The sequence below is a fragment of the Gobio gobio genome, assembly GCF_949357685.1.
Source record: "Gobio gobio genome assembly, chromosome: 1".
In the NCBI taxonomy this organism is placed as follows: domain Eukaryota; kingdom Metazoa; phylum Chordata; class Actinopteri; order Cypriniformes; family Gobionidae; genus Gobio; species Gobio gobio.
In genome coordinates this window covers 61341524-61355357 of record NC_137097.1, presented here as the reverse complement: position 1 = coordinate 61355357, position 13834 = coordinate 61341524, and the positions used below count along the sequence as shown (strand labels likewise).

At 37.8% G+C, this 13834-nt stretch overlaps 1 protein-coding gene across 1 annotated transcript in view; it reads right to left on the bottom strand.

Moving 5' to 3' along the window:
* LOC307131447 (UNC93-like protein MFSD11) overlaps positions 1–13834 on the bottom strand; it is a 23691-nt gene extending 9857 nt beyond the window's left edge. Inside the window, exons 1-8 of the mRNA XM_079825106.1 lie at positions 13580–13834; positions 12972–13155; positions 12158–12213; positions 8774–8881; positions 8603–8682; positions 7252–7348; positions 6178–6236; positions 5828–5972 (exon numbers count right to left, since the gene is read on the bottom strand). Coding sequence (XP_079681232.1) covers positions 5828–5972; positions 6178–6236; positions 7252–7348; positions 8603–8682; positions 8774–8881; positions 12158–12213; positions 12972–13061 — 635 coding nt within the window. The 5' untranslated portion in view covers positions 13062–13155; positions 13580–13834. The remainder of the gene's footprint in view (positions 1–5827; positions 5973–6177; positions 6237–7251; positions 7349–8602; positions 8683–8773; positions 8882–12157; positions 12214–12971; positions 13156–13579) is intronic.

Below are 13834 nucleotides of genomic sequence, written 5' to 3'. Positions count from 1 at the left end.
TTACCATGGAGAACCATTTTAAAATTGTTTGTTTGTTTTTGTTCAAATTAAGAATATCATAAAATGTACCATATTTTTTGTGATGGGTACATCAAAGGTGACCTATTATGCCCCTTTTCACAAGATGTAATATAAGTCTCTGGTGTCCACAGAATGTGTCTGAATTTTCAGCTCAAAATAGCCCACGGATAATTTATTATAGCTCATCAAATGTGCCCCTATTTGTGTGTGAGTAAAAACATGCTGTTTTTGTGTGTGTCCCTTTAAACGCAAATGACCTGCTGTTCTCTGCCCCCTTTCCAGAAGAGGGCGGAGCCTTTACAGCTCGTGCTTCGGATAATCTGGCAACAACAAAACTGGAGAATGCCACGCAGCCAAATTGTCAGTAGCGGTGTTCAGTATGGTGGCCCAGTAGTGCACAACACAACGAAATTGAAAAAGCATACATAAGTGCACAACACAACGAAATAAAGCCACAACACAACGAAATAAAGCAACAAAATAACGAAAAAGCCACAACACAACGGAAACAAGCCACAACACAATGGAAACAAGCCACAACACAACGAAAAGGCCACAACACAATGAAAAAGCCACAACACAAAGAAATCAAGCCACAACACAACAAACACAACGAAAAAGCCACAACACACAACAAAAATGGATTCGCCAGTCTTACAAATATATAAACACTACGATCAGTTTTAAGTGTGCAATTGTATATCAACATGAAATATCAATTCAAAATCACCTACGTACATTATAGCTGCATATTTTTACATATGTTGTGGCTTGTTTCCGTTGTGTTGTGGCTTGTTTCCGTTGTGTTGTGGCTTGTTTCCGTTGTGTTGTGGTTTGATTTCATTGTGTTGTGACTTGTTTCCGTTGTGGCATGTTTCCGTTGTGTTGTGGCTTGTTTCCGTTGTGTTGTGGCTTGTTTCCATTGTGTTGTGGCTTGTTTCCGTTGTGTTGTGGCTTGTTTTCGTTGTGTTGTGGCTTGATTTCGTTGTGTTGTGGCTTGATTTCGTTGTGTCGTGGCTTGATTTCGTTGTGTTGTGGCTTTATTTCGTTGTGTTGTGGCTTTATTTGGTTGTGTTATGGCTTGTTTCCGTTGTGTTGTGGCTTGTTTCCGTTGTGTTGTGGCTTGTTTCCGTTGTGTTGTGGCATGTTTCCGTTGTGTTGTGGCTTGTTTCCGTTGTGTTGTGGCTTGTTTCCATTGTGTTGTGGCTTGTTTCCGTTGTGTTGTGGCTTGTTTCCGTTGTGTTGTGGCTTGATTTCGTTGTGTTGTGGCTTGATTTCGTTGTGTTGTGGCTTGATTTCGTTGTGTTGTGGCTTTATTTCGTTGTGTTGTGGCTTGCTTCCATTGTGTTGTGACTTGTTTCCGTTGTGTTGTGGCTTGTTTCCGTTGTGTTGTGGCTTGATTTCGTTGTGTTGTGGCTTGTTTCCGTTGTGTTGTGGCTTGATTTCGTTGTGTTGTGGCTTGTTTCCGTTGTGTTGAGGCTTGATTTTGTTGTGTTGTGGCTTGATTTCGTTGTGTTGTGGCTTGATTTCGTTGTGTTGTGGCTTGTTTCCGTTGTGTTGTGGCTTGATTTCGTTGTGTTGTGGCTTGTTTCCGTTGTGTTGTGGCTTGATTTCGTTGTGTTGTGGCTTGTTTCCGTTGTGTTGTGGCTTGATTTTGTTGTGTTGTGGCTTGTTTCCGTTGTGTTGTGGCTTGATTTCATTGTGTTGTGGCTTGATTTCGTTGTGTTGTGGCTTTATTTCGTTGTGTTGTGGCTTGTTTCCGTTGTGTTGTGGCTTGATTTCGTTGTGTTGTGGCTTGATTTCATTGTGTTGTGGCTTGATTTCGTTGTGTTGTGGCTTTATTTCGTTGTGTTGTGAACTTGCAGTGTTTCCCACACATAGACTAATTCGTGGCGGTGCGCCACAGAATCAACACCGGACGCCACATATGTCTCGCTATTATTTTTTAATTTTTTTTACCCTATTTAAAACACGCAGCGTATTCGTTCAGCTGCACTTTCTTTCCCTGTTCTCCCTCCGTCACTCACTCTCAAACATCAAATGCCAAACCTGCTTTTGTTATGAAGCAAAGTCTAAGCTTTTAAATTTTTTTAAAGTTTTAATACGGAATTCAAACAATAAATAGCGTTTGGCGCTAATGTGGCATAACAGTTAAAGCCAGAGGCGACATGCTCTCATCTCCTGGCGGCGCGCACGGTCACGTGGTTCACGAAGCTCTCTATACTTCTAGCGCTGGGTCAATACATTTGAATGGATAGACGACAGTTTCACTATTCAAGTTTTTGCAGCAAGTTTTGGTAAACAGTACAGCATAGTGTGCATTGCTTATTAAGTCAACCACATTTACAGTATCATTTTATTATGGAGAGTGATGGAGATGCAACATCTTAACATTAATGTTACTCTTTGTATTTACTAAATAGGCCTATTATTTGTGCAATAATTATGGTCCATTAATGACCATTAATGAATTAAATAAAAATAAATACTTCTAATATATTTTTTCTTATTTATATTACAATTAGTGTAGTAATAAATGTTAAAATGGAGAAATCCAAAGCAAATTAGAGTCATTATGTGTCTGGAAAAATAATTAATTAAATTTGTAATGCCATGGTTTACCCACTATAGGTGCCTGTATGGCTCTTTAATCAATATACATGTATCTAGTCTAGTTGCTCAAAAAAAAGTATTGCAGATCATAACTGCTTACTTATTTTTAGGTTTTGCATTTGAATACATTTAGACATGATCAAAAACTAGATTTCTTTAAATGTGAAATTTTAAAACATTAATAACTTGCATCCTAATATTTTTAATAATACTTACACAAGCACACACAAGTGAATATTAATGAATGTGAGCAAATATAATTTAAAATAGTTTGAAATATTGCTAAAAAGGCAAGCTTATTTTTCCTTATATGTACAGTAGGCTATATACATATGAATTGATACTGAATCAAGATCGAAATAAATCGATATTTGTGCCAATCACCAACCCCAAATACCCCACCCTTTTCCCCAAACGCCCGCCCGCCCGCCCGCCCGCCGCTGCCCGCCCACCACCACAAATTGGTTTCTAATCTGTGGGAAACACTGACTTGTGTATGCTTTTTCAATTTCGTTGTGTTGTGCACTACTGGGCCACCGTAGTTCAGCCTTACATGTTCGAACCGGAGAACTTAGAAGAAGAAGTTACTTTTAGAATGCAAATGGACGTTTCTAAATGGTTGACGAATAAATGTATGCAGAGTTAAGCCCAATTAATACTTTTGCGTCGAGTGTACGTCGTAGGCTGTGCCTGTGTGTTGCACGCGTAGCCTACGACGTACCCTGACGTGCACCTCTCAAAACATTTAACAAAGTGTCAATTCTACGCGGGCCGGAAGCGCTGTGATTGGTCAGCCAGAACCCCTACCTCAGGTCAATAAATAAATAAATAAATCTGCGATACTGAAAACAGCGGCCACGAGTACTCTGCATGATTTCAAAAACGCATTCCAGTGCCAAATCGTCTCTTATTTAACTCTACTAATCAATTAGAGATGCTTAATTTGCTCAAATAACTTTGCTGCTTCTCCGACAATGTACACAACAAGCTGCTTCTAAGGGATGGGCGGATCGATCCTAGAGTATTGATACTTTCGATACTGGCTTTGTATCGAAAGGATCGATTCTCACATTGAAATATCGATCCTACCTGGGATTTATTTTTTCAAACAAGTGATTTTAGAATATGTTTATAATAGTTATAGGCCGTATAGTATAAAAATGTACTTAAATATGAACGTCAATGGGAACTATTTCTTCTTCCGCTGTGTCTGTGCTTACGTGTTAATAGACTGTCAGCGGCAGAGCGGTGAGTGCCACGATCTGCTCTCAGCACACTCAGCGCAGAATCGAGTGCATTGCTGCGGTCATGACTTATTTCATTCCAGTTAACAAAGATGAAGTCATGTGACATTTATCAACAAGCAATTCGCCATTGTGGCAATACCACAAACATGACAAAGCATCTAAAAGTTAAACACCCTAAAGAGCACGAAGTACAGCTGAGGCGAGCAGAGAAGGTAACACAGTCACAACCCCAATGATCTTCTGGCTCAAGGGAGAGTTCTTTAGCAGAATCCTTTCAGAGAGGCAGGCATTATCCAGGTACAAAGTGATGATTACATAAATTGAATTATTTGAATAAAATAGTCTATTCACGTTTATTTATATAATGCTTTAGGCCTATACAATACAGATTGTTTCAGATATGAAGATTATATACAGTATTTCATGAGGAATATACTGATTATAAAGATGTAGCCTACTGGACATTTTAATTTCAACAGTAGGATTTTAACTTTTTTCATTAGCCTATATATTTTATATTAGGCTACTTGGTATCTTATGGTGGATATTCATACTTATTTATGTATTTTTAAAATTTGTTTATAAAATAAATTATAGTTTAACCTGGGAAAGATTTACTAACATCAATCCTTTATGCCTTTATGTATTATATTTTAGATGATTTCATTGCAAATCACAGACATTCTTTTTCTTTTTTCAAAAGCAAGCGAGTTGATCAGAAACTGGTTCAAGAGGAACATTTTCATTATGCTCTGGTTCCATCACAAAAACCTTTTTGGGGAAAAAATGTAGAAACATTATTTGACCATCATTGACAATGGTTTGTGTGACGTTATTTTTTTGTTAGATAAATTGTTAAATGTTTATTTGATTAATAATGTTCAGTCATTTTAAATAAATATAACAAAAAAGGAGTAATGTTTATTTCATATTAATAACGATGGCTTTCAAAATGCATTATAAAATCACTCAAATAAAAATATTTAATAGAAGTATCGGTATCGATATCGACGATACTGGTCTTGAAAGTACTTGGTATTGGATCGAGAAAAAAAAAGATTGGTATCGCCCATCCCTTCTTCTATGGCTTTTGCCTTGATGCTGTGGGTTACACCATCAACATGCCCGTGGAGACTGCCTCCTAGCGGTCTGCATGTGTAATTGCACATTGACGGGGACAACAACGCAGAAGAATAAATGAAAACCGACGCGTAACTTGTGGCGTACAGGATACGACGTAGGTCCGACGCAGAAGTATAAATGAAAACCGACGCGTAACTTGTGGCGTACAGGATACGACGTAGGTCTGACGCAGAAGTATAAATCAGCCTTTAAGTTGATTCAACTCATCGACTAGCATGTACCGTCATGTTAATCTAAACATTTCCGATATATCTATTATGCAAATACAACGTTGAACTGAGCCTGGTTTGTGAAGCAATACGGCGTAAAATGATTTGCACTTGAAAGACTTACTTCGGCACATTTCCTTCATAAATGAAATTAAACCACAGTGTCTTCAGTGGCTCAGATGATGGGAGTCTATGGAGACTCGTATGTTCATTGGTACATCCAATAACAGAACATTTGTAGTGTTTTTTTGGACTGCTAGAGTGAGGAAACAGAGATGGCGGACTGTTGCGGCTCATTCAGGGCCGTATCTATGCTAAAAGGGCAGATCGTCACCAGTCATGGGCAGGGCTTCCCCATACTCTTTGGAACCGCTCGTTTGGAGATGATTCATGGGCATTATAAAAAAAGGAGTGGGTGGATTTCTACCATTGTAGACTCATCAGGGTGGTTATTGACACACACTTTGGAGAGACATCCGTGTTCAAACACCTTATAAAAATTAATCCTAATTGTTGGATCTGTGAAAGAGACTTGTTGACGAGTAGAAAGTCTCATTCATAATTACGGTTCACTAAATGAAAGAGTGAACTTACATTAATCTGGCCGATAACAGAGACTGGCCTTCCTCTTCAGAAAGAGCCTCATCCAGCTGACTGACCTTCCTCAAGGCAAGAAAACTTAGTGTCCCGAGTGCTGAGATAACCAGCAGAGCCGTAAACATGATCTTTCTGTCTTGATCTAAAAGGCAGGGTTAGGGTTAGAGTTATATATATATATAAAAAAAAGTGATAAAAACAAAAATATATACATGTAAAAAATATGGTCATTTTAGAGTAAGTAAATAGACAGGATATATTGTGTTTAGTAGTGATTAAATAAGGCCTGATTAAAATAAATAAAAGAATGAAGACAATCAAATATGATTTTCAAGCCATTATGTTACCTGAAATTTCAGTTTTTCCATTCCAATCAAAATAAACGTATAGATTGCCAAACAACATACTGGAAAGAAAACACAAATAGAGCTTTTCATATAGGAATCATCAACAGTTTTTTAATAACTGGTTAAAACATTTTGTAGCACAATTGGTACTGATTTGGTTAGTAAGTTTGCATAACTCCTCCAATATGACTATCTTCAGTTAAACACAAAAGGAGATCTTGTGTATAATGTCCGTGCTGCCATTTTCCATATAATAAAGTTATATAAATAATATAAACACCTTGGGTTCATATGGAGTGGACTGTATATAAGATGTTCTTCTGTCATTTCTGAGCTTGGCAGTCTAAATTCAGTCCTGTCCTGTTCTGGTGTTAAAAAAAAACTATTGTCAGGATTTATTAAAGAGAAGCCTTTCAGAAGCTAAATTTATGGGAGGAGGGTTTTTAAATAAATCCTGCAACGTGATAATTTGTGCATTATTTACCACCCCCCAAAAAAGCATGTCTTACCTCCAATATTTGCGCTTGACATGCCGAATTAAGAATTTGTTCCCACAATTTATTAATTAATTCCCTCGTGTTAGTAATTAAGTTCCCATGTTTTGATTTAACTAAAACAAGGGAACAAATAATTACAGCGTGGCCATTATTTGTTAAATTGAGGGAACAAATTATTATATTAACTTAAAAATAGGGAACGGATTAGTAAAACATGTTGACGTATTAGTAAAGCCAGGTTCAACTTCACACTGTACGATTTTGTCCATGATTTGGCCGCCTGAAACAAATTTTGTGAATCCTAAAAGATTCCTGTGATCCTATAGCCAAAATCTGAAGTTTTTGATCACTACTTTGACGTGTCCAATTAATGACCATTGCGGTAAAATTTTACCTCAGACAAAATTCTGACAGTGTGAGAAGATTTGACACATAGGCCCTTAATATTCAATATTAGTTCAATATTGATAATCACAGCTGATTAAGGGTAATATGTTAGTGTGAATCTCAGATTATAATTAGGACAACTGTGAATCAGGCGGAGCTCTCTGTAAACGTTTGCTGCTTTCTCTGGTACCTGCACTGCAGTAAAGCCCAAAACAATCCTGTGTTCCTGTTGATGGTGGAAGCATCCGAGTTCTCAACTAGAAAGTGCCCTTGTGCTGTCCAAAGCACTGTGGATAGAAAAAGGGCAGGTTGCACCAATAAAGATTATATTAAAATGAGCTAATATGACCTGTGTTGCACTGCTTAATTATGAACACCTCTTAACAAATGAATGATTAAAACCTTTAATTGTCATTTCAACCATCACATTTAACTCATTTTGACTGACCATAATGGATTCACCAGTGTTACAAAAACTGCAACTATACTTCCTTTTTTGAGTGACAGAAATGGCCTGTACCATTTTGATTGAGAGGGTGGAGGAATGTCAAAATGTAGAATCTCTACCTTGTTTAATGCTAGGTCAATAATCAGTATATATATACACCGATCAGGCATAACATAATGACCACCTTCCTAATATTGTGTTGGTCCTCCTTTCGCTAGACCCCTGAAGGTGTGATGTGGTATCTGGCACCAAGATGTTAGCAGCAGATCCTTTAAGTCCTGTAAGTTGCGAGTACTGTAAGCATCACACTGCCTCCGCTGGCTTGGCTTCTTCCCATAGTGCATCCTGGAGTCATGTGTTCCCCAGGTAAGCGCCACACACGCACCCGGCCGTCCACGTGATGTAAAAGAAAATGTGATTCATCAGACCAGGCCAGCTTCTTCCATTGCTCTGTGGTCCAGATCTGATGCTCACGTGCCCACTGTTGGTGCTTTTGGCAGTGGACAGCATGGGCACCCTGACTGGTCTGCGGCTATGCATCCCCATACACAACAAACTGAGATGCACTGTGTATTCTGACACCTTTCTATCAGAACCAGCATTAACTTCTTGATCAGTTTCAGCTACAGTGACTCGCCTGTTTGATCGGACCACACGGGCCAGCCTTCGTTCCCCACGTGCATCAATAAGCCTTGGCCACCCATGACCATGTCACCGGTTCACCCCTGTTCCTTCCTTGGACCACTGTTGATAGATACTGACCACTGCAGACCGGGAACACCCCACAAGAGCTGCAGTTTTGGAGATGCTCTGACCCAGTCGTCTAGCCATCACAATTTGGCCCTTGTCAAACTCGCTCAAATCCTTACACATGCCCATTTTTCCTGCTTCTAACACATCAACTTTTGAGGACAAAATGTTCACATACTGCCTTATATATCCCACCCACCAACAGGTGCCGCAATGGAGAGATAATCAGGGTATATGTATATATATATATATATATATATATAGAATATATATATATATATTCTGCATATTTGATCAAATGAAATACACAATGAATGTGACTGTGTTTTAAATATCTACTTACTGGCTGCTCCAATGCCAATTACCACTGATGTAAAATAAAAGGACCATGTAGATGGAATGATGAATACAGCTATATAACCACTGAAAAACACACAGAAATAAACAATACAGGCAACTGTTGCACATTGACTACATAATGAACAGTCACATGAAAAAGATCTGTGATACTTGCCTATAAAGAATTCCACTCAAGAACATTGTAAACCGTGGTCCAATTATTGCAACGATAGTGGGAGCTAGCACATTACAGAATGAAAAAACTCCATATATTATTCCAAGGCTGTGAAAAGAAAAAAAGGGAAGATTATATTCTCATCATCTACATCTAGAGTTTATTCTCTTAAATTATTGCTCTTAAGTTTAGTTCTTAGTGTTTTGTGCTGCCAGCATCTTCTGTTTGGAAACATTGGAAAATGCATAGCAAAAGCCTCTAAAAGCCACTTCGGTCAAAAATGAGATAACGAAACTGAGTGAATGCTCTCCACATACATAGTATATGTTCATAAAATACTTTCACTTCAAACCCACTAAATCCCAGCCTCAGGCCATTCAGAAGTACCGGTACTTAGGTAGAAACCTGAAGCCTGACAAAAATGCTTATTTTAAAGAAAAACGTCAGACGGACTTAGAGGCTTTTGCTTCTGAAGTCTTCATATATGTGTGTGTGTGTGTGTGTGTGTGTGTGTGTGTGTGTGTGTGTGTGTGTGTGTGTGTGTGTGTGTGTGTGTGTGTGTGTGTGTGTGTGTGTGTGTGTGTGTGTGTGTGTGTGTGTGTGTTTGTGTGTGCGGGGATGGGGGAGGGTTGTGTCTATTTTGCACTCTTGATATTTTAGAGTGTCACCCTTTTATTGCTGTGCACTTTTTTTCTGCATCATGGCTGATTTGTGGTTTGTATCACCAAAAGATTCCCTGAGTTTTTGTATTTTTGCGTATTTGTTTTTTTACTAAGGAAATATATGTTTTAAAGCAATTATCAACGTTGAGCCAAAAACCTAGGACTAGTTCACAAAAGTAGGTTTTTGAAATAATCTCCCATATTTAATGAACGATTTTATTGACAGCAGTGGTCCTAGAGGCAAAGTTGCTCAGAATGAGGAGTTCTACTATGGTAATTTCATGGGCGTGTGCGAAAAATCATGTGATATGCAATGCTTGACGCATGTGATTATGCCTGTGAATTTCTCACAGGCCTCTAGGGCCGTGAGTGAAACAGTCCCAGCGAGTTTCATTCCGATTAACCTTGTCTGACAGCCTCTCCAACTTCATTGGCCGACGGCTTCTGCATTTTTCGAGACATGCGAATGTCCTCGTAAACAATCGCTGCAACTTGGACAAAGATACCGCATGCCTGTTTTCAAGTAAATCGGACTGACTATTGCGTAGCTATAGCCATTTCGTGTTTTTTCATGTTATAGTGCACCAAGTGGTTTGTGTTTTTTCATGTTATAGTGCACCAAGTGGTTCGTGTTTTTTCATGTTATAGTGCACAAAGTGGTTCGTGTTTTTTCATGTTATAGTGCACAAAGTGGTTCGTGTTTTTTCATGTTATAGTGCACAAAGTGGTTCGTGTTTTTTCATGTTATAGTGCACCAAGTGGTTTGTGTTTTTTCATGTTATAGTGCACCAAGTGGTTCGTGTTTTTTCATGTTATAGTGCACCAAGTGGTTCGTGTTTTTTCATGTTATAGTGCACCAAGTGGTTTGTGTTTTTTCATTTTATAGTGCACCAAGTGGCCAATCTTTTTTCACGCAACCACAGACCGAGCCCATACACATGTGTACCGAGTTTGGTGAAATTATATCATTGTGTTCAAGAGGGATAGCCATTTCAGTAAAAGTGGCCACATCCACTTCGAATGTTTTGGCATCCCATCACGGGCGTGAAGTGAAATTTCGACTTTTTTATAATTATTCACATACTCCAGAGATCTTTCTGCCCTGGTTTGGTTCTGATCGGGCGAAAAAACAAAGACTAGTTTGCAAAAAGGAGGATTTTCGAAAAAATCTGCGACTAACGGTGTAGGAGTTATGAGCCATTATGTACTTCTGTTCGCTGTAGCGCCACCATCAGGCCATTTGGGACGAGCCTGGGCGACGTTGTAGACGGTTCTGGAAACGTGATTCAAGTCTTTACGACTAACGGTTTGGTCTGCCCAATCACTTTTAGGGGAGAATGGTGATCCTTGGAAATGCTAAAAATTACAGTAGGGTTTCAGCGGTACGGGCTTGAACCCCTAATAGGAGATTTGTGGCAAAATAAAAACTGCTTTTTTTATCATAACGAGAGTTTGTGCGAGAGTGCAGAATTCAGTGAGCTTTTGCTTCAGAGATTGACAGCCTTAGGGATTATAAAGGGAGGCTTTCTCCTGCTTTCTGTTTATTACCCATTCATAATCTGAATACAAGTTTAGTTTTTAATGCTGATAATTAATACACTGCAAAGTTTCTAGATTGACAACCTTATTTAAATGTGTGATTGGATCGGAAACTACAATGATTGGCAGTGATAACCAGTGTTGGGGGTAACGCATTACAAGTAACTTGAGTTACGTAATAATATTACTTTTTCCAAGTAACTAGTAAAGTAACGCATTACTTTTCAAATTTACAACAAAATATCTGAGTTACTTTTTCAAAAAAGTAACTCAAGTTACTTTTTCACATTAATTTGACTGACAGCTCTCCTGCGCCCATGTTGAGAAAAATAAGTGCAGAGGCGTTGTGTGTAAACATGATGGTTTTTGTAGTTCCAGACTAAATGTGAGCATTTATTTATCTCACTTGCACAATAAAGATTCTGTACTCCTCAAAATGAATAAAATCAGTCAAATGCAAAATCAGAGTACTATGCAAACCTCCAATAATTAAATGTTAAATAAAACAACTATTTTTATGCATAATCCACCTTTATATTTAATTTACCAATGTCTTGCTGCTGACCTTTGATGATGAAAATTACTAGATTTTTTGTTTTTATTGGTAAAACTTTTTTCTCCTGCATCCTATTCTACCATTATCCAGAATGGCAGCACAGCAGGGCTGCGCCCTCGACTGTTCGAGCGTGAATTTGCTTTTTTACCTCAGCCTGGGGCCTATTATTTAAAATTTGGTATGAAGAGGTCTTTACTGTTGCACAAAAGCTATAACTTTGTTATAAACAAAAACAAGTCCAGCCAGGTGAGAAAAAGTAACGCAAAAGTAACGTAACAAATTACTTTTCTTAAAAAGTAACTAAGTAACTCAATTTGTTACTTTTTAAGGGAGTAATGCAATATTGTAATGCATTACTTTTCAAAGTAACTTTCCCCAACACTGGTGATAACTAATGGATGAGACAAAAGGGGAAAACAAACCTTAAAAAATAACTTAATTTAAAAGTTTTTGCTCTGGTACAGAGAACTATGAAATTTTACTGGTATTGATACAGATTATTGACATTTTGATACAGTGACAACCATGTATCATATTTACATTTACATGCCCATGATAAATCTCAAAAAGTTTTATCATACAGTATATGTAGTAAAAAAAGTGAAGGACTGGGGGAATAAATCTTACCTGTGATACCCACTCCCAGTGAAGTTAGTGCCATTTAAGCTTTTCACCACTGTTTGCTAAAAGGAAATAAATAACAAATAAGTAAATATTTGCTGTTCACCTAAATAGCCCTGTATAGTAGACAAATTAATTTTCAAAAGTTTGAAATATGTAATTTAGTCTGTCAATCAATATGAAGTCTTGAAGAAAACTGCATGTCTGAAAGAGTTTGAAAAAATGCTGCTTAAACAGTTTCAGGCTACATAAAGCGTCATTGTGAATATTTTAATGATGGTTAATTTTGCATTAAGACTTTCAACACATATAGAATATTAGTTGAATCTTATGTAAGGCATCCTTTCATGGTTAAATTGAGTTTGTGGGTTTTTCTGTGTGGAGTGACTGTAAGGTTAACATGAGTCCACCTTGACATTTGAATTTGTTCCTCCCATTAGTCATGCAGGATAATTCACTGACTGATGGGACTAAATCAAAAACACGAGATGCGCCTGACCCGGATTTACATCAACAATACTGATACAGTTTTCAGTGAATGCCGTTTTTCACAATATAAAATACCGAAATGAAGCTAAAACTTGCCTTTTAAAAATTGTTAGGCTACTGCAGTAAAACTGTGTGAATGAATTGAAGATTATTATGTCTGAAGGACATTTTATAGTGGCAAAATAACTTTAGTAGTTGCTGTATTTTGGTAGAAACTATAGCTAAGAACTACATTTTACTGTTAAAATTAAGTACAACAAATGTTATTGTATCATACATCTTAGACTATAGTTTAGCCTACATCATGCAGTTTAAATGCAAGATAACTTACTTCAATATTACCACAAGTGGTGAAGGCTGTAAAAATGAACAAAAATCCTATTCCCAAAACAACAACATTATATGTCCTAATGTCCGCCATCCTCGACTCGTTTAAATCCTCGTGTAAGATGCCAGAGTTTCAGTTTCCATGCGCCTTGGTCCACGTAAATGAAAACAACATCCAGGAAAACAAACTGTTAAAAAACAAAGCCAGAAGATGAGAAATTAGTAATCTACTGCATGGTACAGTATCAGAGCATTATATCTATAACAGCAGTTAAACGGTTACGAATACAAGTTCGCGGTCACAGAAGTGCACGCGCCTCGTGACCCTCAAGAATGAGATGAAAGTTGCTGGAATGCAAAATCCATGTGATGGTTTCCGTGGCAACTACTTCACAATGATTTGCTTTTATATATTTAGGTATAGCCTACCTATGCAAATAAATATTCAAGATGACCTGATACATTTTCTTTGCATCGTTGAGCTAACTTGATATATTTTCAGTTTAATGCATCATTAAGGGCGACTACTTAACCGCAGTTATTCCAGATTAGCTACAGCATTATGCTAGTCACAAAGTTTGTCAGTAACACTGTATCATTGCAATAACTTACCCGATTCACAAAGACTGTAAACTTTAACACGTAACTACGCTGTTACTGCTGCATATAGGTCACGCGCGAGCTTTAGGACCAACGGCGATTGACTGTATGTGTCTTTTTGAATATAATGTACATGAAATTATTAGTTCCGTTGACTTGTTTACATATTTCTCTCAAAGGTTGTAGATTGTGAAAGCGCTGAAAGATCACCAAGCCCTCAAGGTAGGTTAAGTTTACGCGTAGATCATCAGTAGATCTATAAGCACT